This window comes from Varanus komodoensis, unplaced genomic scaffold (assembly GCF_004798865.1).
Source record: "Varanus komodoensis strain SLA01 unplaced genomic scaffold, ASM479886v1 scaffold147, whole genome shotgun sequence".
Taxonomy (NCBI): domain Eukaryota; kingdom Metazoa; phylum Chordata; class Lepidosauria; order Squamata; family Varanidae; genus Varanus; species Varanus komodoensis.
The window spans coordinates 52,897-80,793 of NW_025335429.1; the positions used below are offsets into that span (position 1 = coordinate 52,897).

Below are 27,897 nucleotides of genomic sequence, written 5' to 3' on the forward strand. Positions count from 1 at the left end.
CTTACAACAGCCCTCTAAGGAAGGTCAGGACTTGGCCATAGTTTGTCTGAGCTTGAGATATTTGTCATATTCCATTTGGAGAGGTGGGATTCAAACCAGGGACTTCATGATTTGTAGCCACTGCACACTAATTGGACACCATCTGCCAAAACATTTTCTTGTGCACTCCATATAAAGGAATGAAAACTGCACAAGAGCATCGTTCATTTTCCTGTGGTTTGTGTAGAAAAGTTTTCTGACAGACTTTGTGGCGTGAGTCAGACTGGCTGTCTCCTACACTGCTGCACTTAATTTCTGAGACACTGCCGCATGCTGCTTGGCTTGTGGCAGGGACACCTCTGGATGCCAGCAGAAAAGTGGAACAAGGGCAGGAAGTTAAAAGAGCAAAATAAAATAAAGAACTGGATCCACCAGAGGACGCTCACCTGACTGGCTGGTGCTAACATTGATGGCAGCGTACTGTGGAGAATCTGGGCTCAGCTCAGTCACGAGGTTGACCGCCTGGATCTCAAAGGTATACTGCACACGAGCCAGGAGGTTGGAGACTTGCACCCGGCTCTCTGTCAGCCCCACTTGGCGTGGCTCAAACTGGACACTGTCCCCACAACGCACACAAGGCCCTGGTGACCCGGTTGGGCACACTTTGCAGAGGACATTGAAGAAAACATCCTTTCGCCCACCCAGGTCCTTTGGGAGGCGCCAAGTCAAGAGAACATTCGATCCAATGATCTCATAGCTGAGGTCGCGGGGGGCGGATGGGGTGCCTGCAAGAAATAAAACCAAACAAAACACAGAATAAGACTGTGGGAAACAGAGACCGCGAGGAGCACAAGACAGGAAGGCAGGAGCAAAACAAAACCCCAAGAATGTTTATTGTTCCCTGCCCACTTCAAGAAAAATTTTGCCTCCGTGGCATCAGAAGGATACAGTTCTATACTCATAATTCTGTGCCTCAAACAGAGATGAAAAGCGTTTGCTCTCTGGAGACCTCTTCCTTCAAAAAGACAGGCTAATTACACTGAAAAAGCCAGAAGTATCTAGAAGAGGAATCATACATTACCTTTGAGCTGTATCTTCTTTAAGAACATCCCATGGGGAAATGAGCTTTGCAAAGGAACATGGATGGAAATGGGAGCTTCAGGTGAATAGGGCCGGAAGGGAGGGAGTAAACAGAAGAGGGAAGGAGTCATGGAGGACGTTGAGGAAAAGGAAGCTGGCCCAGACCAGGAGGGAGGAGAAGGAGAGAAGCATGGGAGGAACAGCCTTGAAGGAAACAGCACCCACGAAAAGAGGGGAAAGGCAATCCCATGTAATGTCCTTCATTTTTACTTACTGGTACAGGGGGCATCAGAATTGTCCGAAGAAGAACGGTAGTATCGGGTCAGGCAGGCACATTCACTGGAGCCTGGCGTGGAAGAGTAACTGTGGGCAGGACAAGGGCTGCATGGGGCATCTCCCACCGATGCCTTGAAGGTGCCAATGGTGCAAGCTAAAGATGAAGAGAGGGGGAAGAGGGACACCTGTTAAACCAGAAAGGGCAACAACTATCCTTTCACCTTGCTGGCTCCATTGTCCAAGGTGAGATGAGCACAACAGATGACTGGACTGTTCAAACGGCATACGGCAGCTCCAGTCTGTTAACCTTCTGCTGGTAGGCCATGGCCCGGCTTCAGGTGGGCCAGAGGAGGTGAAATGCAAGACAGTGACACCACGGGATAAGGAAGGCAGGGAGAGAACCATAGTCGGATCTGAACTGTGAGATCTAGTTGAAGTAAACATGATGCATACGATAAATGATTTACAAGGTTAGTGTTAAAGCAAGCAGCTTGGGCAATTTAGACCCTGGCCTACTTCTCTTTAGATGGTTTTGAATACAACTTTTGGTGTGAAGCACACAATTTACATTTCCCTCCCTGCTCACCATGTTACAGCAAAAACACAAACCAAAAGCCCCTGTTTGTCAATCCAGATTGAGAGACTCTGAGGATGTGCAGTTTTATTTTTTAAACTTCTTTAAATAACATCCATCATGCCTCCTGGAATAAAGTGGGGGGGGGTGTCCTGATATAAATATATTCTACTGTCCTGATATAAAAACTGTTTGCTTGAGAATATGCCCCCCTTGGGGACAGAAAAGGACAATATACTTTTGAAGTAAAGGTAATAAAATGGGCATCCATAACCATAACGTGTCTAGAATTATTTTAAAAATAAGAGGAAAAGAACAACTCTGTGGCAAGCAGAGCCAGTTCCAGTGGCCTGGGCATGTCCATGGCAGCCCAGGTGTTGATGCTTGGCTTGTTTGCCACAGACCCCACCACCTGTCACTCTCTGGGTGGTCAGGGGGTCTCCAGAACTGATGGGCCCTGGACTTCGCATCCACAGACCAGCCCAAGAGGCACCACTGAGGCCCTGGATCTGGAAAGGCTGAAGACCACTCCCCCAAAGTACAATACCCTTGTAGATGAAAGAAAAACAGAGCAAAGCTCAGGTGTGCTTGCTTTTACCAAAAGGTCCACGATACAAAAAAGAGCAAAAAATGGGGAGGTATAAAAAACACGCACCTTCAAGTCAACCTCTCTGCCACCCCAGCAAAATTATACAAAGAACTTCCAGCTCATTTTCAATAAAGTTACCCATGTGAAGAGCACATCTGGATTGAAAGTCTTTTGCCCCATAGTCAGATTCCACTTGATATTAAAAGCCTAGGTGACCTGCTGACCCAGCTCTGACCTGAAACCAGCCTTTTCTAGTTTGGAGTTTCTTTTGAGCACACAAGTTCCTTTCGTCTTGTGTAATCACAGTTTACTTTAGCAAAGGAGACTGTTTGCTAAAGAGAATCTATTCTAGCTGCCCTTGCAGAGGTGATTGTGATGAAGAACTCAAAAAGCTTTCTTCCCTTCAGTCACGCAGGCACGGAGTGAAGGTATATTTGGAGAGTGACAATGTGAGACGGGACAATTCCCATGAAAGGAGGCCTTCAGCCAGTTAAACAGCTGAAGACTCTTCTACGTCATCCTCAAATGAATATGGAAAGATGCTGCTCAGCAGGAAGCATTTCACAGGCGTTTTGCTGCAGACTCTGCTTTGTTATTTGAGAATTATTGCCCTCTGAGTATGCTGCTTGTTTCCTGGAAGCTCATGGAAGTAATTTTAATATGCAACCTGCAAGCTGGCTTGGGTATTCCAAAGGAGGGCATACAAGCTTCTGGCAGAAGCACGGGACCTGTGCATTTTATTCCTCAGCAATGCTGTGCCTTGAATAAAGCAAATAAAGTTCATCTAATAGCCAAGAGTCTTTGCCCATATGATTCTAAGTGTGGGTGCCTGCCCACTGCTCATGAACTGGGGAGCCTGAGGAACTCTGGACATGAAGACAAACATTTTCTTTTCGGACAATCTGTAACAATTAGATGCACTTATAATTGTTTCCGATCAACATATGTAATGCACGTGCAAGATTTAAATACTGTCAAGTCCTTCTAATGGGGAGAGCGATTTGTGGTCCTCCAGACATTTGGTCTACCACTCCCATGATCTCCCACCATTGGCTGTGCTGGCTGGGGCTGATGGGAGTTGTGACCCCACTGCTGTTTTGGCCTACAAGTATCCAGAAAACAAAAGTTCAAGATAGGATTGTGCAGTGGATGGGTATGTCTCTCCCTAGACATACAGCACATTCTTCCTTATAGAGTCATACAGTTGGAAGAGCCCTAGCAAGTCATCAGGTCCAACTGTTTCCTCATGCAGGAGTCAAGTTACCCATCCAGATTTCAACCAGGCCTGACCCTGCTTTGTTTCCAAGATTAGGCAGGATCAGGCATAAGCAATGCAGTTGCATGGTGGAAAGCTTAGCACCCTGGACTTTGAAGCCAGCAGCCAAGCTCAAATCTCAGTAGAACCTGTGTGTCCCCTGGTCCTTTGAGAACCATTGTGGTGCCATGGTTAGAGTGCTGCATTGGAAGATCCAAGTTCTAGTCCTCACTCAACCATGAAGCTCACTGGGTGACTTTGGGCCAGGCACAGACTCGCAGCATCATCTACCTTCCAGGGTTATTGTTGTTGCTGTGGGAACAAAAATGGAAGTGCAGGAGAGTGATGTAAGCCACTTTGGGTTCTCTGCCAGAGGAAAAGAGGTGGGATATACATGTAATGTAATGCTACACTAATAAACCATTTTTGGTTCCATGATGGAAAAAGATAGATTCAAAATAGGCACCAGAGTTCAGAAGGTCAGTATTTATAAGCAGTAAGACATTTTATGCCCCATTAAAATTATGCCAAGGCCCTACACTTTGGCTTGGGCTTGCTGGTTTGTGTGACCCCCCCCCCCCCCCACCAGTGCCTTAGAGTACCAGTTTGGCAAATGTAGCTGCTGGCAAATGATCAACCTTTCATTTTCTTCCAGCAAGCTGCTGTATATATTTTCCTTTTTTTCAGAACTGAAACATGGTTGGTGAGGCTGGGATGTGGGAGAAAGGACTAGAAAAACAGGAATGAAAAATAAAATAAAATAAATACATTTTCTAGAGTCAGCAGCTAGTAAAGCTTTACACATTTTGTGGAGTAATTAGCTCCCCTAATATGCTGGCAATTTAGGTATAACCAAACACCTGCTTCCCAAGTTCCCAGGCGGCACACAACTTAGAATGAAGGAAGCGTCCTGAGTCAATGCAGATCTAACTTTTTCTGGAGTTGTTTGTTTATGCATCACTTCATTAAAAATGTGTCCAAGATAATGTACAATTAAAAATACCGGGGTTACAAAACAGTGTTTGCAGTCACAGGCTAATTGAGAGCTTGTGCATAGATTCTCACCATGCTTTTTCCATGCTGTTACCTTCATTCAGTTTAACTGACAGGCTGAGGTCATCCCATGAAGCTGAAAGATGGGACATTCAGGACAGACAAAAGTGTATTCTTGAACCATTGAATTTGTTTAACAGTGCATGGTAATGGCCAACTTAATTGTTCTAAGTTGCCCAGTGAGGTTCAGATATTGAGTGGTTTAGAAATTTTATTACTACTACTACTTGGACAAATTCATGGAAGATAAGGCTATCTGTGGCTACCAGTCCTGATGGCTAGATGACATCTGCAGTATCAGAGGCAGTGTGCCAAAGTACACCAGTTGCTGGAGAAGCAAAGAGAGAGGGGTGCTTTTGCACCCCTGTCTTACTTGCAGACTTCCAAGGGCAGCTGGCTGGCCACAGTGGGAAACAAGACACTGAGCTAAATAGGATCCAACAGGAGTCTTCTTGTATTCTTGTTTCGTACCTTTTTTCTCTGTCTATCAAACCAAGATAGCTCCTCAGCAACCCTGTGGTAGCAAACCACAGGGATGAACGTGAACGACCTCAAATGGGACTCCCGGGAGCTGGGTGCCATGAAGATGAGGACTGAATGATGCCAAAGAACTAGTCCAAGGAATGAGAAGCACTGAAACAGCATAACCCACCTATGGACTCAGGGCATGATTCAGCTGATGTTTCCTCAGCTGTGAGAGGCTGATGGGAGTGGCTAAAGAGGCTGGGTCTCACCCTAAAGTTTCACAGTTTTCGCCCCTTTCTCAGGGGATCCAAGGAGAGACCTGTAATCATGGATAAGAGGCCAGAACCAGTGGGGCAGGCTATATTTTTCTTGGCCCATCAAGAACTTTTGTTAGTTGCTTTGTCCTCCCATGTCCATCAAGCTCAGTCCTCATTTACTGGGGGTCCTTCCATGAACTCCACAGGAGCCATTTGGCTCCACCTTCACGCTAACTGCCAGGTCCCATTGTGAGCCAGTGTAGAGTAGTGGGTAAGAGGACGTTACTAGGACTCCAGTGAGCTCTAGTCCCCGCTCAGCCATGGAGCCAACTGGGTGACTTTGGGCCAGTCACAGGCTCTCAGCCCAACCTACCTCACAGGGTTGCTGTTATGAGCATAAGAGTGAGATGCAGAGAATTATATAGGCCCCCTGAGTTCCTTGAAAGGAAAAAGGGTTGGGTATAACATAATAATAAAATTCGTATCTTCCTGTCCTGCCAGGTATGAACTTTGGGAGACCTGGCAAGCCTAAGGTTAACAGGTGGGTGAGGGAAGCATGACTAGGGGGAGAAGAGAAAGGCTTAGCAGGAAACCATTTTCCTGTATTTAATAATGGGCCTGCCACTGAGTAAGCAATTCAGGCTCTCAAAGCAGCTTCTTTCCAATAAACATTGATGCAAGCAATGGAAACCTATGTCTGTTTTGGCTTCTCTCAGCTTCGCATTTTTCCAGTTTTTGAAACTATCAAAGTTGGAGTTTCTGGTTATATAGATTCTACTCAGACCTTATGCCATCAATACTCACAGACACATACAGGGTGCCACCTAGGAGACTACAATCCATTGACAATCTCCCAGGAAACAACACCCGAGCTGACATGGAGCTTTTACACCAACTTCCCCCACAAAGGTGGACTACAGTCCTTCAGGAATGCCATTGCTGCTGGTGTTACAGCACACAAAACCTGGCCACAAAATCCTGCTGCTTTTGTGCTGACAAAGTTCCACCAGGATCTCAGTGCCTTCTGCCAGAGCCTGAACAGTTCGTACATTCTGAACACTACCATGCCAGTATATAATAGACACATGGAGCACCACCTTATTTCAGAAGCCTACAGTCTGCGACACCTACTTACCTGTTTCCAGCTTCCATCCAGAACACTCCATAAAACCCCCTGTCTACTGCCAACACTTATGATATAGCTGTATATGTTCAGACTTGTCAGACAGACTCACAACTTAAGGATTTAAATCTGGCATTTCTCAGACTGACACACCCACCCAGAGGGCCGGACCGGCATGCAGGACTAATCTATTAGACAGACAGACCCAGGAGAGAGAGAAAGAGAACACCACTTGTTGTCACCTTCCATGCCCAGCACAAGCCACTCAGACTTATCAGAGAAGTGCTACAATCCATCCTGGACAGGAACACTCCCCGCTCACAGCCTTGGGTGGTAGTGTACTCACTTACAGACAGCTGCCCAGCCTAAAGAGGATATTCACCAGCAGCAGCAGATATTGCAAAAGAGTAACACAGACAGAAACAAGAACCTTTGACAGACCCAGGTGTCAACTATGTCTCCCTATCTGCTCTGGCAACACTATGACAGAACCGAATAGCATCATCCACAACTTTGGGGGTTTGTACACCTGCTCCTCTTCCAATGTCTGCAAGCAATGCCCTAAGTAGGACAAACAGGCCAGTCTCTGTGCAAAATAATAAATGGACACAAATCCAAGATTAGAAGCTGCAATATTCAAAAAGCAGCAGTAGGACCCTTCAGCCTTCCAAGACACTCCCAAGATGACCTTCAGGTAACCATTCCTGAACAAACCAGGCCAAAGTAAAGGCAGATTATCAGTGGAAATTGTTGAGGAACAATTCATCAAAAGACCCCAGTCTGGCTTGAATAAAGACATGTATTAATTCGCCTGCCGATACAATGTTGTCCGTGCTGTGTGAATGACCAATAGTAAGTCAGTCAACACCATCGGTACTTTCTGCATTACAATTCCCTCTAACATCACTGGTACCCACAATCCCACCCCCAACATATGTATATAAATTAGAGCTGGGTGTAAACAGCCTGTTGATATTCCCCACCCTATTTGTGGGCAGAAAAAATGGGGGACAATTATCTCTCGCCACATGTTGTAGCACCATGTCTGTCTGTCTGTCTGTCTGTCTGTCTGTCTGTCTGTCTGTCTGTCTGTCTTTCTTTCTTTCTTTCTTTCTTTCTTTCTTTCTTTCTTTCTTGTGGTGCCACTGCAAGTACTGGAAAAGGGCCCCCATTTTGCATATACCACAAAGTAAATTTGAGGGGAGACAGTACTGCGTACAGCTCAAAGGAAGAGATGCAACTAGCGTTTGGCCAAACCCTGCTCTCTAATTTCTTGAAAGGAAGACACTTTGATTGTTCTGCTTCATTCTCAGGTTATTTGGTCATTTATATTTGTGCTGCCTGTGGGTACTCTGTGCTCAGGCCTATTATACATCTCCATTGTTCTGCAGCTTCCCAGGCTGCATGATCTGAACAAAGCCTTATAGGAGGAATCACGTGGTGTTTTTATTGATGTGTGGGAAGCCAAGAATGCCACAGGCTGCCAGAGAAAAGACTGTACAATGCATTTGTGTGTGCTTCTTGACCACCTCTGAAGTAAGGAAAGCACAGGCAACCTGGAAGAATTCATCCAAATTTTTTTCCACTTTCTTTTTCTTTTTGAAAGCCATTTCTTTTCTAGTCCATTGAATAAGAATGGTTGAGGAAATGTGAGAGAAATTTTCACAGCCACCTCTCTCAACATCACTGCAGGATCAGTGGTGAACTAACAACAAAGCAGTTCAAAAATGTTTACATTGCCCCCTAGGCAAACATTTCTCTTGGCCTCTTGTTTTTTATTTATTTCCCTGCATTTCTGACCTAAAGGTGGCTAGCACAACCTCCTCCTTCCCACTCTAACATGCTCCTTCAGATCACCTTACCCAGTCTATTAAGTGCTTTACAGGTCAAAGCAGTAATCAGAAAAACTATATATATCTATATATCTCAGTGAACATCTACACTAGTGTGAGGCCAGTAGAGAGACAGAAGACAGGAAGAAATGTGCCAGATGTGGCATTTAGGTGGTCATTAGGTGGAAATGCATCCATTACATTTCATGTTAGACGTGACCATGACGCCTCCACAGCTCCTCTAAGGACAGATTAAAGTTTTTCACAGAGTTGAAGGTGCAAGAATTGCGTAATTGCCCGCAGCATCCATGTTCCTTTTCTCTGTGCACAGCTTTTGCAGATTCTGTAGAGGCTTGTAAGCCTGCAATTATTTGATGTCACTCGAGATAAAATGAGAAATGAGCCACCATGAAAAAGGATAGTTTTTCTTATACATATTCAGTTCTTTGATGATAAAATTGTCACCTGCTGCCACCAGCCTCAGAAAAGTAGTGGAGAATCCTCAATCACTTCTGGTATAAAAAGTTAAGATTTTCAGGTAGTTATAGTTAGGGATGCTTATACATTCCACCTCTGTGAATTCCCATAGGGATGGACCTTCTCTGCACCTCTTAGACAAAAAAGGAGGGGAAAACATAGCTATTCATCAGCTTTTGCACTTACAGCATTCCCTGATGCTGTTTCATAACACAATGAATGTGAAAGTGACACCATCATTCTCATAATCAATATTTACATTTATTCCCTGTCTTTCGTCCTATTGCAAGGAACCTATGGTGGCTTACACAACTTTCTCCACTGTTTCATCCTCACAACAACCCTGTAAAGTAGGTTAGGCAGAAATTGAGTGACTGGGCTGAAGTCACCCAGTGAGCTTCATGGCCAAGTGGGAACTAGAACCTGGATCTCCCAGAACCTGGGTCTCCCAAATCGGCAGTTCAGCACTCTAACCACCATGCCACAAAGTCAATGGCCCACGGCTCACTGAAATATTTCCAGGCTGCCCACTGAAAATAGCTAAAGTGAAAATCCTTTTTAACCGGAGCATTACTGGCTAATAAGAAACTTGTTAAATTTATCCACACAACAAGTAACTCACAACGCATCGTAACAAACAAGCCAGGGAATAACGTAAATAGCAGCAGTAGTATAGCATCTCTAGCAGGATCATCCACAAGTCATAAGGTACATTTTAAGTTTCACAGAAGCAAGCTAACCTGCTTCTTGACTGTAATCAAAGAATTGTGCTATGGCTACTATTTGGATTACTCTTATTGGCCGCCTGCATTTTTGAAGTTAAGAATGCAGCTCCTTTGCTTCTAGAGTTCCGCACAGGGGGTACCATGGATCCGTGAAAGGCATTACAAAGGCTGTTCTGCTGGAAAAAGTGTTCCTATAAATAGTGTTCACTTGCACTGATACCAATTTTCTTTCAGATACATGGGAAGGTTTGAGTGCCAGACAAACAACAACTCTGGAATTTGATAATCAGCAAGCAAGTCACTTCAGGAAGGAAGTCAATTTACTGGTCAGAATCTCATCCAACATTTGTTACTTGACAGTCACGTTGACAAGTTGCAACCTTGGGATTCCACCTGTAGTTATAAATTCTCCACACCTTTCTCCCACACAATTTCCCCCTGAACAATTGTCTACAAGTCTCAAATCTCATCTGCAAGCTCTCAGTAAGTTCTACAAAAAAAATGGTTGGAGAGCAAGAACTGACAAACCAAAAGCTGCAGGATGAATTTCTGGGTTGCAGTGGGCTGATATTGAGCCTTGTGACAGAGAAAGAGAAGAGCAGACTAAGCCCCATTCCAAAGTGATTCACCAGCAATGTCAGCTCACTGCCACCAACCCTTCATACTCTGCCATATACAGGTCACACACCTCCTTTCTGTTGATAGATATAGATTGTACACCAGGACAGTTTCGACCTACATATTCACTGAAACTGGAGAGATGGAGGTTCAAGGACACAATCTAGTCAATCACCTCATCCAGAAAAAAGTACATTAGGGACTGGCTGGCAATTACTTAAATCAACTGGATCTAACGAGGGCTTCCCCAGGAACCACTGAAAGATCGTTTCTTTTAGAGAAGGCAGAGACTAAAAATGCTCCACATATGGAAGCATTTATAGTTAGTTACAAAGGAAATTTGTCTCCTGAATATCAACCAAAAATGGTAGGGATCAAGTGGGCATGGACTAAGCCTCAACTTTGAAGACCCTGGTCTGCATTCACAGCCAAGAACTACTAAAGTGAGCAAGGATGGTGTAGTAGTTAAGAGCATGGGACTGGGACTCAGGCAATCTGGGTTCTAGTCCCCCTCAACCATGGAGCCAATTGGGGGATTTTGGGCCAATCACAGAGTCTCAGCCCAACCTACCTCACAGGGTTGTTGATAAGATTGAGAGGAGGAGGAGGAAAACTATGTAAGCTGCCTTCAGTTCCTTGGAAGGAAAAAAGGCAGGATATAAATATAATAAATAAATCGATTAATAAATGTTGGTACAGCATCTTCATCTGATTACCTGGTTACTCATCACAAGTATCACACAAGCAGCTACTTTTAAGCATATTCCCATCGAAGAAGGTAGATGCTGCTACAAGGATAGAGATGGGCAAACAAGTGATGTAGGCAAGCACCAGGAAGTCTGGACATCAATTCATGCCCCATTTCCATTTGTGATTACTGCTTACTCTGCACGGATGGGGAAAATGCACAGATCAAGCAGGGACTGAATGCAAAATTTGTGCACATTTCCTCCATGGTCTAAAGACGGCCTCATTCAGATGATGGGGAGACTGAATAAATGGAGAAACGAACACAAACACCTATCTGGCCATTTAGAACGCGGCACGTTTGTATGTTTTGCAAGCGAAAACTAAATTTCCTATGCGTACTAGATGTTATTTGGCAAAGCCATGTGGCACCCTGCAGATGCTATGGGAGATACAATAAGAATGGACTCCAGGTAAGTGACTCCTGTACAGCAATGTATCCACTGGGCCTTAGAATGGAGATCATATGTTTTAAGCGACTTTCCCATTTCACTGCGGAGGGCTTCTTAAAAAAATAAAATGAAAAAATCAACACAAGCATTTCAGGCTGGGAAGAAGCAAAACCTGCCCCTCCCTCCTTTACCTTGTCACACTTGGATACCTGAAACCTCGGTCTGATCCAGCAGGACTCCCCTTCATCATTTCTTGCATCCTTCTGTTCTTATTCCTGCCCTCCCATTCACTCCCCAGTGCCTCCTCTTTGCACCAAGGAAATGCCAGAGGGATTTCCCTCTCTCGGTGGGTGGGGACAAGAAAACATTTTAATTAATTAATCAATTAACTAGATTCCCCCCACCCCTGCCCCATTAGCCCTAAGGCATGTTTTGGAGGGCTCCCCCTCTCCCCTTTCACTTCCTCGGCATGGTGATGATTTTCTGCAGAAGGCCGCAAAACTCCAAAAAATTCCCATTTAATTATTGATGGCAAATTTGTGAATAATGAAATCCATGAAAGTTAGACCCGCAAAAGTTGAGGTTTGACTGTAAATGGACCACTGTGTTTATTAAAACAGTACACATGTAGCTTGGACTTCCACTTATAACTGCAACTCACTTTTGCGTTGCTTCTGAAAACTTACCAGAGACAACCATGTGAAAAAAGAGAAATGGAACATATACCACAGGAAACTATGTCATGACTGTGGACTCCCAGAGAACCAGCCTTCCTACTCCTTTCAAAAATTCTGTTCACCAGTTTCAAATAACTCTACCTAGAAACTCCCAGCTCTTTCACTTCCTTTGCTCTCAGTCTCTCTCTGAGCCAGAGACAAGTCATCCCTCTCTCTCACCCTCTCGGAGGATTCAAGGATGTCCAACCCATAATAATGCATATATTTGCATATTATGAACACAATCTGAAAATGGACATTTAATATGCAAATGTGGGATTTCTCTTCCTCGTGACCTGAAAACTGTTTTGATAAGAACACCGGGCGCCACATAAAATGGCCTGCAGGGCACCAGTTGGCCATTTCCCAGTTGAATTATCTTCAGGCATGTTTCAGGGAGGGGAGGGGAAGACTCCCCCAGAAGGTATTAGGCAATTTGGTACTGGTGTGTCCTTCGTGATGCTGAGAAAGCAAGCTGTGATACATGGCTGTGTGAAAGGAGGTGGGGAGGGGCTTGATGACGTTACATGTAATGGGAAAAAGCAAGAAGAGAGCAGCTGCGTTTGCCTCCAGGCACTCACCAACAGATGAAGAATTATGCATGAGATGAAAGCGAGGCTCTGTTGTCCATACGCTACTGTATGTGACATTTCCAGAAGAGTAATCCTCCCCATGGACATAAATCCACCCCCCTGGAATAAAAGACCCACCCACCAGAATTTAGTATGCAAGCTCGGCTCGTAACTAACTTGTCGCTCCGCTTCAACTTTGAGGACTTGCAAGCAGGCATAGAATTCCCACCCAGCCCACTGCACAGCAAGTGCATGCGCAAAAGGCTGCATGTACAATTCAGCTTCCACCCTCGGGGGTTTTCCTGTAGTCTTGCAGACAAATAAACAAGCAGATAAATCTTTTGCTTGTGCAATTTCTCCTTGTTGGCCAGCCCATCTCAGCCTTCCTTCTCCTCTCTTGCCTGGAGGAGGAGAGCCAGGATTCGGGGCTGCCTATCCCTTCGACTTGCTGACCTTCTTCATAGCATGCTTGGGGTCCCAGCTTCAACTTGTCCACATGCCTTACACAGGCAAAGCTCCCACCTTGCAACCTGGACAACTGCAGGATGCATCCAAACCTCCCAAGGCTTCAAGAGATGAGGCAATTCCTCCTGAGCTATAGCAGCCTGAGCTGCCATTCTCTATGCGGGGTCAGCATATTTTGGGATATTCACCTGCTGCCAGTTCTGATCGTGGCTGGCATTGCTCCTGGAGGAAATGGGAGTTATTATTCTGACACACATTTCTCTCATTCTTTCTGGATGTTTCTCTCTGTGGACAATTCCTAGTCTATGCACTTTCTGACCTTTAAAGGGTTCCAGCCCTTAATGAACACTTAGCAGCTGCTTTGCTTTGTTTTAGTGTAATTTATAAGCAGGTTTAACTTGCTTTTAGATTGCTTTGTTATGGTGCATAGCCCTGAGCAGGCGAAGGGAAGGCAGCTAACAAATGTTTAAAATGACACTAAATGACAATTATTTATTTTTTCCCCCAGCCAGGTTTTTAAAATGTCTGGTCTGATACTCTCTGCTCTCATGCTATGCATGACAACACCCACGGCAATGTGTCCAAGGCTACAGCAAAAACTTGCTATGCTTGGCTGATAGAAGTACCGCCATCCTTCTCCCAGCTCAGACTCATTTCTGTAATATTCAGATGCAGTTCTCAAAGTCTGACAAATGTTAGTGGAAATGAGGGAAAAGTAGGGCAAATCCATATGCCTGGCAGCTCTAAGTATGGTCATGTTTGGAAGGGAGGGGAAAAATCATGCAGAGCAGCTAGGCATCAGATGAAAGGGAGCAGAGAGATAATGGCTCTCAAGAGCAACAGGGGCAAATTTTACGAGAAATACAAAGCCTCCAAAAAATGGTAACCCCTTGTTGAGTCTGTCCCCCCACCTGCCGCCGCCGTAACATGCAGCATTAACTATCTAGTGCCTTGATAGCACCATGCTGAAGTTTTGTTCCTCTCCAGCACTGTCAACAGCAGCTGATGAGGTGTGGGGCAGGGGAGAGGGTGGAATAAAACTCAACATAATAATGTCAGTAGTCGAAGCATTCCAATTAGGGGAAAAGGAACTTAATGGAGAACTACTGTTTCCGACAGCAGCCCATGTTGATTGTAGCATCTAGTTGTTCCTGATAGAAAGAGTGCATGTCTCCAGTGTATCTAGCAACTGAGGGCTGCTCAATCAATCAATCAATCAATCAATCAATCATACTTTAATCAAAAAAAAAAAAAAGAGGTCCCAAATTCACTGAGAAGCAATTTGAAAAACCACCACCACAACAATTGTAGCATAGGTCATTTTTAATAAAGGCTTTCCCCAGATAGTGGGCTGCTGATCTCATCTTACATGTGACAGTCCCACAACCTCTGTCATGGGAGAAAATGAATATTGCAAAAGTATCTTCTCCAAACAGATTTTTTTAAAGGTAGAAAACATGGGTATTTTTTAGAATGACTGTTATTCTAAAGTTATTAATGTAAACTTTATGCAGATCTCACTGATTTAAAAACACGATTTCTCAGTTTGGATGTTCTAATGGGGTGACAGCCATAGATAATACACAGATATCATCTGAAATGTGCCATAAGTGAGATTTCTCTTACTGCCCTTAAGTATATGCCCTAAAAAGCCAAGACATCAGTACAAACTAATGGAGAATTGGGGAGCATCTCTTACTCTACCCAGGCGGTGGAATGAGTTATTATTTACCTCCACATCCTATTTTATTTTAATCAAAATTGTGGACCTGAGCAGGAACCAGTTTATGTATTTTTAAGAATACTGCATAGTGTAGCTGGGTGCTTGCACAAATATTGAATGGGAAAAACCCGGCCAAACTAGGATGGTGAGATGATGGCTTATCCTTACAGAAGTCAGAAATAATTTAGAATATGCTGTAGATTTCTCAAGCTAGAATTTTTTAAAGGAGGATGCATTGGAAAGAAACCCTTATTTCTGTTCCTCCTGGTTCCCTGCTCAATCTTTGCTAGGTAGACAAGAAGAAAAATAGCAAAATGAAATCATAGCACACGTAAAGCTGATTTGCACAGATTAAATGAGTTTCACAGATGTTCAGACCCTCCCCCACCTTCTTAATGAAAAGATAATTGGAGAAAAATCACTGTGACCTAAAATTTCAAGCAACTTGCATTTTTCAGTTCCCACCTCAGTCAAGGGGGGGTGGGGCAGGGGTGGACTGGCAGCACAGGAGGAAAAGCTCTGTGTGTGCCTAGGGAGTTTTCAGTGCCCTGAATTCTCCAGCGCCTAAGATAATGGTACCACCCTTTTCAGCCCAAAAGATTATGGACCAACACAAGATAGCAAAAAAGAAAGAGGGAACCGTACCCTAGGGTTTGTACCAACACTGAAAATGTCTGCTACAGGGGCCCTGAAATTTTGCTTGTAAAAATCCAGTCTTTATACAGCACTAGCCTTGCTCCCTTTAGCTTGCTAGGCATAATTCAAAATGCTGGCTGTGACCTATAAAGCCCTAAACCGCTTAAGCCCTGCACACTGTAAAGACCAGTTTCCTCTCCAGAATTCATCAAGCTGCTTCAGAAAGCAGCCTCACTTACTCCATCAGCACATCAAGTTCATAATACAAGGACATTCACAGCAGCATTTGTGGTCGCTGTCCCTAACTGTAGATCTTTCTTTTCCCATCTCCAGGGATCGTATTGAGCACCACTGAGCACTATTTTTAATTTGGGTGAGTGTGAAGGGAGCCAAGCTTGGTTAACCTTTGGCCCCCTACCTCCCTTTCTGACCATACAAAATCACAAAAGCCTTTTCTTCTCAGCCTCCCCTTTGCTCTGCTTTTTATATGTTTTACTCTATTTCCGGGCTCCTTCCCATCAAATGCAAGTCATAACTGGCCTATATTTATAAGGAGGCCTTAATCCAAGTCAAAGGAGCAGTCTCAGTCCAAGCATCAAGATCGCCTCTCCTCCTATTTCTGGGGAAACTGAGGGGGGAACCAGCTGTCAGGAAGTTGCCAAAATCCCCAGCATGTTCTTCTGTGCTCTGTCCTCCTCTGCTCTCAGGTATCCTGTACCTGAGGAACCTGGGCAAGATGGAGATGAGAACTGGACTCTCAACATGTGGTTTTGCTAGCCAGGTGGAAACAATTAAAGAGCCAATTGTGAGCGTGTCAGACAGGGGGAAAGAATGCTACAACTCGCTGCATCCCACTAGGCAGCCATACAGGCTGGAGCATGATGGGAAGTGCAGAAGGTTTTCTGTTTAAACATGCAAACACAAGGGGCTGTAGGCAGGACTGTGTATGTGCTGCAATTCAATGGCAGCACAGAGAAGTTCTTGGAAGTGCCACTAGTGGTAGGTTTCAATTTCTTAGGAATCTAGTTTTTCGTCCTTTAAAAGGCAAGTGACAAGCCCTTATGGTTATGAAATTATGGTAGAACATTTATGGACAGGGCCTGGTCACATTTCAGTAGTCAGAGGAATTAGTGAATATTTAGTAGTCAAAGCAGTCAGAAAACAACAAGTAGTCAAAGACAGACAAGGGGAAGAAATTGTTCAGTTCACATTTTGGTATGAACTTAATTTTGCCCTTTTAAACGGCAGTGTAAACTGAAAATCATTTGTGTTTTGAAAGTAATTCCTGTAACAGAGTCCTAAGATCAAGAAGACATATATTAGAAAACATGAAAATTTCAGTATGTTAGAACAATGATGTACAAAAATGTGTATACTAAACAAAATGATTACAGTACTGCATTTACTAGGGCAGATTTAATTCGAGAAAAAACAATTCAGGAAAATTCTAAAGGTTTGAGAAAATCCAGACTTAAAATTGGGAAAATGAACGAACGAACAGTGAAATTGACAGGTGTGTCCTTTCCTACTCAAAGGGTGGGGATTTGTGGAAGGACTGGCTCCTTCATGTACTGCCTAGGAACATGCAAAGCCATCTGGCTGTGGTTGGAAATAGAAGGGTGACGGACTTTTCTCCGTTCCACTGAGGCAGAGCATGTGTGCGTGTGTCCTTAGTATTCTTAACAGATGGCAACCTGTAGCAATAACCACTGGAGAAGCACCATTTGACCACACACACAAGGCTAGACAAAAATATAGGATGAGCCCTTGCAAAGCTGAGGTCAGAGCTGCACTGCCTCAGGGGGCACGGAAAGCTGCCTCTTCCCATTAAGTCTGGGTTGGTAGTGCCTCCCTTCTGCTCTGTCTGGGTCTTTTTTCCTCTTCACTGCTTGGCATGGTGTCAGGCTGCCACTACAGTTCACTTGGGCACAGATCATGCTCAGAGACACTGACCCACTTTTCTCCTCTCCCTTCTCCTTTACACCCATCAAGTGGCTCCCAGGGTGCACTACAAAGGAAGGAGCAACAGGGATGGATGGGGAAAAGGAGGGTGGAAAACAAAAGGTAACACCATGATGAGGTGGCAACAGGAGGAAAGGCAGGCAGGCAGGCAGTTCGAGGAAACACATGGAGTAGAGAACTGCAGAATGAGATGCAGAGATAAGGAACAGGAGAAGCCAAGAGACAGAAAGACACAAACTGGGGGAAAGGGAGTTTGAGGCTCCGTCTCTCAGACCAAGTGATGGCCTGCTCTGACCTTAGTTGGTGGTCTGCGAACCTGGGATATTGTGAATATATACCCTTCTGGATGGATTAGATTCACTACACAGCCAGGACAGATTCCTGTCTAACTACTGGTTATAAGAGCTGGCAGCCAGCACAACCAAAAGAAGCCAGGGTTCAGGATGCTGGCTTTTATACCACCATTACCCTGTCACATATTCTTGGAATTTTACCAAGGGTGGGGGAAGAATCCAGAGAGCTTTTGCTATGGGGTGATACAGAAACAAACAATCTTCCACCCACAATCCTCCTGTCGCTTTCCAACTGCTTTCTTCCAACTTACTGATCACACAACATCCATTAAAAAAGAATTGCCCAGTGCTTTCCAATCTGTAGTGTTGAGAGCCCTCCATTAGGAAGTAACCTCAGAACAACATTTTGAACAATTTGAGGTTGAACTTCGGGTTTCACAATTTGGCAAGGGTTCCCCCTCAGGTTAAACTTAGGAGAATGTTGCCAGATTTCCAGTAAAGAATAATTCAAAGCAAATGTGAAGGTGTTTTGTTCCTTCCAAAACTTCAGAGGAATTTCAGGTGTAGCCAAAAGAGGGTTGAAAAAAATTCCCAAAACAGTATGAGAAGGGGGTTCCACATTCCCTTAGGCTATCACCAGGATTTTGTGTAAAGTTAAATCGAGCATTCTTCCTCAATTTAGGAATTTCAAGAAAATACAAATTTTTGTTAAGTCTTGTTAAAAGAATCCTTGCAGAAAAGAATTGAAATGTTTGAAATGTTTAAGTGGGGTTCACCCATCCTGGATGGTGCTGAAGAGGGAAAAAAACCCCTACATCATAGGAAGAACCAATCTAAATGTCAACAGGTGACTTTGTAGAGACAAGGTAAGAGGAGTGAAATGGCTGGATGCTCATGGGCTCATTAAGATGCCATATAGCAGTACAAAATCTTTAGACCAATTTTACTTTTCTTTTCTGCAAGGATTCCATTGCCATCAAAAGCTGCAGAGAAAGCTTAAGCCAGAAAAGGCGGGGAGGACCTACTAGATGGGATTTAGTGGGCTTAATCAAAAACTTTCTCCTTCCAATCAACTTCCAGCTGATTATGATATAATAAAGACAGAATAGAGGAGGGAAGTGGATCCATACTGAGGCTCATTTTTTCTCCTATATCCCACTTTTCTGGGTGCACACAGAGGCAGACGGGGCAGTGGTGCCATCACCTGATATAACCTACCTGGGAGTAAGCCTCACAGCCATGTAATCATGCTCAGAATTGTACGGCACATCTTTAAATCCCCTACAATGTGACAGAAAAAGGCCATGAAAGTGGGGGACAAGCCACTGTAGGAAGCTGGGGTGGGAATAGCAAAAGGAGAAAATGAGAGCAAAACCGGCCACAGAAAGGTCTGGAAACAAAACACACTGAGAGAAACTGTGAAACTCAAGGGATGGGACAGAGAAGACAAGAATGAAAAGGTCTTCGGCCAATCTGGAATAGAGCAGGGGCATTTAACAAGACTCAGCATCCCTTTGCTAGCATCAAGCACTCTGTAGACAAGGCCTGTGTTATATTCAATTTCTGAACAGTGCACAATTAGTATTATATGCAAACGATTTAAAAATAAATGCAAAAGAATAGCTGATCAACACAGGCAACGACCAGGACAAAAATAACCAAGCCAGGATCCAAAAGGCCAACATGCAATTAGTTCTGTGCACCCAACCAAGAGGAATTTGGGCTTGTATTTCTCAAACAGTACCGCCTCTTCATGCTATAAGGCAACTGCTTGTGAATAAGAGAGGAGTTTCAAAAGCAGACTGTAATACAGCATAGTGGACTGTGTTTCAAACAGAAACAAAAGCAGAGCATCTCACTTGGCAAGCTGTTCTCTGGATACCAGCCCCGCAGAAGAATCCCATGAAATGCAAATGCCAGGGCATAGTTCCCCTCAAAAACCAAACCCCAAACAAAAAAGTTTGCTGGTGCTGAATCTGTAGCCTACAACAATATAACGGACTTGAAAATACTAGGTAAAGGGCTCTGAGGTCTAGCTCTTCCTGACCTGGTTAACCTCCTGCTTCAATTCAGGAAGACTAACTGAAAGGGGAAAAAAACCCTTGTTTACAAAAAACAAGGAGAAAGGGTCTAGTCTAGCTTTCTCCCAAAGGTGCTCATTTTCTGCGTTCGGGAATCACTTTTCTGTCGGGAGGCATGGTATAACCTGAGTCCCCACCTCCCATCTGAAGAGGACTTAACCAAACAGAGAATAACTTGTTCAATAAGAACTGGGCCCCCAGCAAACCAGAAGTTGAAAAGGCCGATTGCACTGGCTGAAAGTTGTGAGATGGGGAAGCAGCAAGTAAAACTCTGCCTGATGCAGCAAACGCTGATGGCAGTTACAATAACCTTCACAGTAGGGAGCCTAATTGGAGATCTTGAAAGGTGAGTCCGGAAATGTAAGGAAAACACCTCACACACATGACCTACAAATGCCTAAATAATATTAGCCTGCAAGGGAAAGTAAAAAATAGCCGTCTTGGTCAATGAAGCAGAAGCACAGCCTCCGACTGAATCAGGCAGCGGCACAATCTCGAGTGCACACTCATGGTTGGCATGGCACTTGGTTTTGATTTAATACTGCCGTTTACCTGTCAGCTGGACCTACCTTTGCTGATATATACCAACAGTATTATATAAATAACAGCAATGGAAAGTCTCACAACCTTATTTAGAAATGAGATCTTATAGTTTGGCTGGTTATAAGAGAACTTTGAAATACGAAAAACATCAGTGTTATGGAATGAGTCATCTCACAACAAATCAGTTTTATGGAATCTGTGAGTGCAATTTCAAAGTAGTAAAGAATCTACATTTTAAAGTGACTTTTTCAGTAAGGTAGGAATTATGATTGCTCAAACTGCATCTGAAAAAGGAAGGATATGGACAGACAATGGAAGTGGGCAGGGGACAACAGGATGGCGTTCAGTGTGGATAAGTTAAAGGTCTTGCACTTGGGGCATAGGAATGGGTGTCATAAGTAGAGGCTAGGGAACAAGTGGCTGGAGAGCAGCACTTGTGAAAGGGACCTCGGGGTGCTGGTTGACTGCAGGTTAAACATGAGTCAGCAGTGTGACATGGCGGTCAAGAGGGCGAACCGCACCCTTGGCTCCATAGCCAGAAGCATGGCTTCTAGATCAACAGAGGTATTACTACCACTCTACACGACTGTGGTGCGCCCACAACCAGAGTATTGTGTTCAGTCGTGCTCCACATTACAGGAAGGATATATTCAGGTTAGATTGGTGCAGCATAGGGCCACAAGGATGGTGGATGGATTGCAGGGAAATCCATATGAGGCAAGACTGAGGGAACTGGGTCTTTTCAGGTTGGAAAAGAGGAGACTCTGAGGGGACCTGCTGGTGACATATAGGTACGTGAGGGGGTGTCACAGAGAGATGGGCAGAGACCTGTTTTCTCTTGCAGAGGAGGGCAGGATGTGTTCCAATGGAGCAAAGCTCAGGGAACCAAGGTTCAATTTGGATGCCAGGAAGTTAGGGCCCCTTGGTATGGAATAGGCTTGGTATGGAATTGGTGAGAGTGTTCAAGGATAGGCTGGACATACACATGGTAGGCATGTCATGAACAGAGCTGGCTGGAGCTGGGGGTCAGACTAGATGGCCCAGGAGGATCCGTCTGACTTGCTCTGTTTCTATGTTTCTATAACATGTGACATGAATCTGCACTGAGTTCCAGTGAGGCCTCAAACTTCAACAGAAAGCTCATCTTGTATTGAACTTTTGTATTTTGCATCGCAATACTGCTACTTCATTAAATACCTATGTGCATGGGGAATGCAGTGGGGGTGGCTGTTGATTGATTTTTCCTTTTTTCAAGAAAAAATAACTTTAAAAAATGAAATGATGCCTTGAATATGCACACCAACTTTCATTTGATATCTCCATCATCAACAAGTTAGTGCATTATATTGCACTAACTTTGCATTTTTATTTCTTCCTTGGAAAATGAGTGTAGCAACTGATACAGTATTTCAGCCTGGAATGTAGAATTGTGCCCTGAATATGTGTCCAGGTTTCATTCAGGTTTCATTCTGCTGTCTTGATAATCAAAAGAGTCATCAGAAATGGAATGATGGACTAACGAAACAGACATGTATACAAAATGTTGAATGGCTGAGTTAAATGGAAATCCACTCTCTACATATTCCATAAGCAGGATAAGTTGTGGATGATTATAATCACTGAGTGGCATGCAATGTACTAATAAGTAGACCACCCTTCCCTAAGGCTAAGATGTAGATTAATATGGACTTTTAAGACCTTTCCTGTGTGCTTGCCCATACTCCGGTTCACTCAAGCCCATCCTATGTGTCTTTGGCTTGCATCGGTTTTGTAACAGATGCTTAAGTGCTGTTGAATCATAAGCCTACCCAGTGTTTATTCAGCAGTGGGCTGTCCAGTGCCAAAAAGGATGTCCCCAGGCATGGTCCGGATTGCTTCCTTCCGTTCCTCATTGGCTTAGCTTGCCTGCCAAGCTCATAAATCGTTCTTATAACATTATTTATTTTAACTTTCACAGAGAATTGCCTCGTGGAGAAACATCACAGAGAAATCCTGTAGTTGCAAAAAAAAAATTCTAAACTGTTGCTTCCCATGTAATAAAAATAGCAGTTCTTTGTGTGCAAGAGCTTTGTAGAACAGCTTGCAAAACTCTCCATTGAATTTCTTCCAGGATTTTAGGTTCCTCATGCCCTGATCTCCCCGCCACCCTGAGTAGTACTGATTCATTAGCAGTCACCGTTATATTAATTTTATTTTATTTTTCGTCTTGTTTCGTTTCATTTCTGGCTTTGTTTAAGCTGCTGCTTGTTGGTAGTATAGTGGTTTATCTAACATCTTTTCCACTGGGCTGCCATCCCAGTGATTCCCCACTAATAGTTACCCTCTGCCTTCAGTTTGTCAACCATGCCCTAATCCATCAGACAGTACTATCCCAGAACTCCTCAATTTCTAAGCCAGGATATCCTGTGGCACTTTGTCAAAGGCCTTGCTGAAATCCAGGTAAACCACATCCACCATGTCCCCTCTGCCTAGCCACCTTGAAATCTTGTCATAGAATTCCACAAGGTTTGTCTGGAAGGACCTGTTTTTGAGGAAGCCATGTTGCATGGCAGCCAATCCCCCTTCCCTATCAAGGGTTACTAGATCTCTCGCTATTATGAGCCTTTCCATTGTCTTTCCTAGAATGGACATAAGGCTAACTGGTCTGCAATTCCCCATGTCCCTTCTACTACCCTTTTTGAAAATTGGGCCCACTGATGCCACTCTCCAGTCCTCTGGAACCTCATCCATTCTCCAAGAGACCTCAGAAATGGAGCCCAATGAGCACAAGAGTACCCCTGCCAATTCCTGAAGTACCCTCAGGTGTAACCCATCAGGGCCCGGTGCCTTTGTAACATTCAGTGCCCTGAGGAGCTCCTTGACTTCTGGGGGGGGGGTGATTCTAATCTGTGCCCCTAAATCCCCAGCCTCATCCAGTCCCCTGTGTAGATTTCCCCCATCCTGCTCTGGAGAGAACACAGAGAACACACTATTAATATCTGTGCCTATTTCTCCACATCAGTCACCAAATCCCCTTCTTCCTTATTAAGTGGTCCCACCACCTGTCACCCCTTCTTGCTATTTACATGTTGACAGAAGCCCTTTTTCTTGCTCCTGATATTCTTTGCAAGTCTCAGCTCACAATCAGCCTTGGCCTTGAGAAGAATCCTTCTGCATTGGGCCTCCTCCTCCTGGTATACCCTTTTGTCTACTTGCCCCAGTGCCCATTTCCTACAGAGGTTCCTCTTACATCTAATCCCTCTTACCACCTCTTTTCGCATCCACGGCGGCACTCTCCTTCACCTCCCCACCTTCCTAACTAGTATCATCAAGGTTTGTGCCTCCAAGACCTCCCTTCTGCGTGCCATCCACCCCTCCTGAGCTCCCTTGCCTTCCAGCACCCTCTCCCAGGATACTTTCCCCACTCTGGCCTTCAACTGACCAAAATCGGCCCTCGTGAAGTCCCAGTTATAAACCCCAACACTTCTTCTCAAGGAGTCTGGAAAAGCCAGCCAAATTGCAAAGAAGCAAGGCCTCAGATAAGAACATAAGAACTTTGTTGCAGAAACCGCTCCTAATATTCATTTCAGCAGGCTTCCTCCTTCCAACGACAGCTACCAAATGGCTCCGAGAGCTAACACACAGCAAGCTGAACTGCCAATGCTGCTTGCTCAAAATCTTTAGTTATCAAACATATACTGCCCTTAGGTAAAGCTCTGCATGTGCTAACAGATACTTGTTGGAAGAAGAAAAGCAAGAAAGGCTGAGAGTGTTTCCAAGAGCTGAGCAAGGAAAGGACATGGTGGAGGGCCATTCATTGGCAGGGATGCTGCAAGTCAGAGATGCCGTGACACCATGTATCAAAACAAATAACAGAAAATTCACCTTGCTTCCATGAACCTGGTTATTTCATAGCAATCTGGACTAGCATCACATGTCTTAGCAACGAGTTCTTCCATTTACACTTCCTCAGTATCACAGGATATTAATGTAATGTTGTATTATGGTGCTTCAGATAAGGCTATAATCCTGCAATCACCCTCGTCTTATTCACAGAATTTTAAGTGGGATGGCAGGTACCGTTGACTTCTGCTTGTGGACGTTCCCATTTTTCCTACTATTTCTTCTATGTTCTTTTTTTTCCAACAATAATCCTCTAAAGAAGAAATTATGAAGTATCTGCACAATGCCTGTTGCTTGGTAAAATGCTCCACTTGGAAGCACCCTTCCTTGAATTATTATTATTTTTTAATCCTTTTAAAGAGCTTACAAAAAGTTTAGGCTTATCAATAACAAACAGCCATGATAGTTTAAGATGGTACTTCTGTACTCAGAGACAATTTATCTTTGATTACAAGATGCTAAGAACAAAACACAGGAAAAGACCATCACCTTTTTGGCCTGCTTTGACCTTCCAGAAAAAAACTGGTCGATCACTGTTAGAAACACCACAAATGGGAATTTCAGTGAACTGTTGTGGCACAGTCTTTTCCTCTAAGAGGTGTGCTTCTGTTCAAGAAGCCAGCTTAGCCAGCCATACCCTCATCCAATATGCTCCACTCCATTTCCCCTCCCTTGCTTTTCAATTGTTTCTACCAACACTCTACTTTCGGTGTTGATTGAGTAAGTAACAAATCTTCACGGGGATTTCCTTTCCACTCCCAATTCCTCTCCCCCATTTTTATCTTATTTTTGTGTACATCTGGGTTCCTGTGAGCATGCAAACAGCTCCCTTTTGTTTCTCAGGAGCCTCAGTTTGGCTCCATTTCTACAGTAGTCACCACCTGACTTTGCTTCTAAAAGGAATGATGTTGGATTTGATGGATTTGATTGTTCCAACAAGGTCATTCTTACCTGTACTGCATCATAAGCAGAGAGCAGCTGTTCTCATGCTGTTGAAATCCATTCCTCACAAGATGCCTTCTAGATGCTGAGGCTTACAAGCTCAGGCAGATGTGCATCTTCAACAAGTGTGTTGAGAAAATGGAACTTTCCACTCCTAGATGCAAAGCGGTGCTCCTGGAAGTAGCACACAAAGCCAGAGGCGGAGATGCTGAACCAAGCTGGTCTTGGTTCTCACGTCTCAGGAATGATTGAGGACCAGTGCTTGCATTACTTCTTCACATGTTTTTACACAGCCATGTAACTGAAGCCAAGTCTAAACTATCATTTGTGCAGATAGCTAAAGCAGAGGGCAGTGAACTGTATGGCGTATTTTTGGGGTCATCTTTCAGCATCCATTCAATATATATTCTACTCTTCTCCATACAGGTGTATAAGTACAGCAGCTTCTGAAAGGACGTCTCCTTTTTTTATTGCCTGGTGGGTGGGCAGGAGAGGTATGTATTTATGTATGCATTATACTTCAGTACCAGAACGAAAGTTCTTATTTGAACAAAGAGCAAAAATGGCTGAGGCATAGGCAGTGTGAGGCAACTTGTGTTTCCTTGTTCTTCCAACAATATCACCATCTCAAGAGGAGGCACGGTGAAGTAGTGGCTTAATGACGCTGGTTGTGCCGACCAGAAATGGTTGATCCTCCGGCAGTTCAAGCCCTGCACCATGTGATGGAGTAAATGCCCGTCACTAGCCTCTAGTCTGCCCACCCAGCAGTTTGAAAGCATGCGATATTGTGAGTAGATAAATAGGTACCCCTTTGGTGGGAAAAGGGCTAGCTGTGTTCATGAGGAGGAGTGGGGAGCTGACACTGGACCTGCCCAGATGTGAGGCGGGATCTATGGAAGAAGCCAGGATGTTCCGAAAAAATTCAAATGCCAGCTAGTCTGCATGTGCGTAGAGCTAGTTCACCCCCTGCAGGGCACACAGGATAAGCATGAACAGAATGAACTAGCACTTGCAGCCAAACTTCTACTATGTGGTAACACTGAAGACTCCTGACTAACTTGCATCATTGCCATACGCTAAATAAAAATAAATAAAACCATCTCAAGAGTAGTTTGCCATCCTGACAAAAGGATACTAAACAGAATAAAAGGAGTAGCTGGAGTGAAACGGTTGGCTTGTGAGAGGGGTCAAAGACTCTGGAGCTTGCATCTCATGTTACGAGAGCTGTAGGTCTACCATTTTGAGATAGCCTGAGAGAGATTAACTTTGCAAGCTAGCCTGGCTCAACTCTTTGAGCCTTTCCCAGGCACAGAGAGGTATAGAGCTATGCAACAACAGCCCTTCCAATTGGCAGGAAGAAAGGAACTTCTTGGCTGGCCAGCTCTGATATGAGTATTAAAAGCCTGACCATTTACTCATCTTTAGTCAGCACAGCAGTACCTTCTGCTTGCCCCAGAATCCTTCTTTCTGGGGTTCAAGCTCAGAAGCAGGCAACTGGTAGCCAAAACATCTGGATGGCCACGACTTTCAGCAGCCCTAGTCAGTATAACCAGTGATGAGGAGCCATGGGAGTTGCAGGTCAAAACATTTGGAGAAGACTTACTCCAGGTCTAGGTTCAGAAATGCCTGACGGTCCAAGGCCTGGCCTTGACAGAAGCTTAGCAATAGGCAAGGATGGGAATTAAATGTTGAGGGGAACACAGAGAGCTACTACTCTGACACTTTATAGGATAAAGTAATATGCCTTGGAGAGGAGGGAATTTTAATTTGATTTATGAACCACTTATTCTGTCAGGCTATGGCTGCTGTAACTTGTTGCACCTATAAAAAGAAGAACATTCGTTTTTAAAAAAATTGGTGTGGCATACAGTAAGGGCTAGCTGAGTTGGAACAAATGGGAGTGAGGGGAGGGGAGGATGAATGTAAAACAGGATTTTGAGGAAAGAGAGAAGAGTGGATTTACTGAGAATATAAAGCCAGGAGAGGGAAGCAATGAAGGGAAAGGAAGAGCCACTCGGGGAAAGAGGTAATGAGAAAAAGATTGGATTAATGAAGTCTGAAGGACTGAAAGGGGGCAGTGGGCACGTACAGCAGCCGAGAATATTTGGTGTACATGCACGTGAGGGTACACCCGCCTATGCAGAGCACTGCACAGGAGGTTCGAGTAATTTAATAGGCGAAGACTTCCCAGCGGCAAATTATTCCTGTCATAAATTCCGTTCTGTTACCAAGGGGCTTGTTTTGCCTTCTTAAAAATATATGTACAAATGTTTATTTTAAAATGAGTGATTGGAATTGTCATCTCAACATTTTTGCTGCCTTGCCATTTTCCCAATGCTCCTTCACAGTAAGGTGGGGCTAAGCAAAGGGCAAAGCCGTTTTATTTTAAGGGCAAAATCTTTAATCTCAGGAGAACTAGATCTATCTATCAGGAAAAGCTGCCAGGAGCATTCTGAAGGCTTGCAGCATGCCATAACTTGCGATTATTTTGGTTATACTGTTACCCAACATTGGGCAGGCTATTTAAAATTTTATGTATTTACAGTATGACTGGGTTCACAAGTCGCAGCAAGCAATCTGCCTGCTTGTCACTGTGTGCATTTTTAAAACTCTTAGCCTGCATGTGCATGGCATGCTTTC

The 27,897-nt window shown here is 44.2% G+C and overlaps 1 protein-coding gene across 1 annotated transcript in view; it reads right to left on the minus strand.

Moving 5' to 3' along the window:
• The window catches only part of LOC123020253 (ephrin type-B receptor 5-like), a 115,070-nt gene that overhangs the window by 48,171 nt on the left and 39,002 nt on the right, over nt 1-27,897 (minus strand). The window contains exons 4-5 of the mRNA XM_044423701.1: nt 1,334-1,489; nt 426-764 (exon numbers count right to left, since the gene is read on the minus strand). Coding sequence (XP_044279636.1) covers nt 426-764; nt 1,334-1,489 — 495 coding nt within the window. The remainder of the gene's footprint in view (nt 1-425; nt 765-1,333; nt 1,490-27,897) is intronic.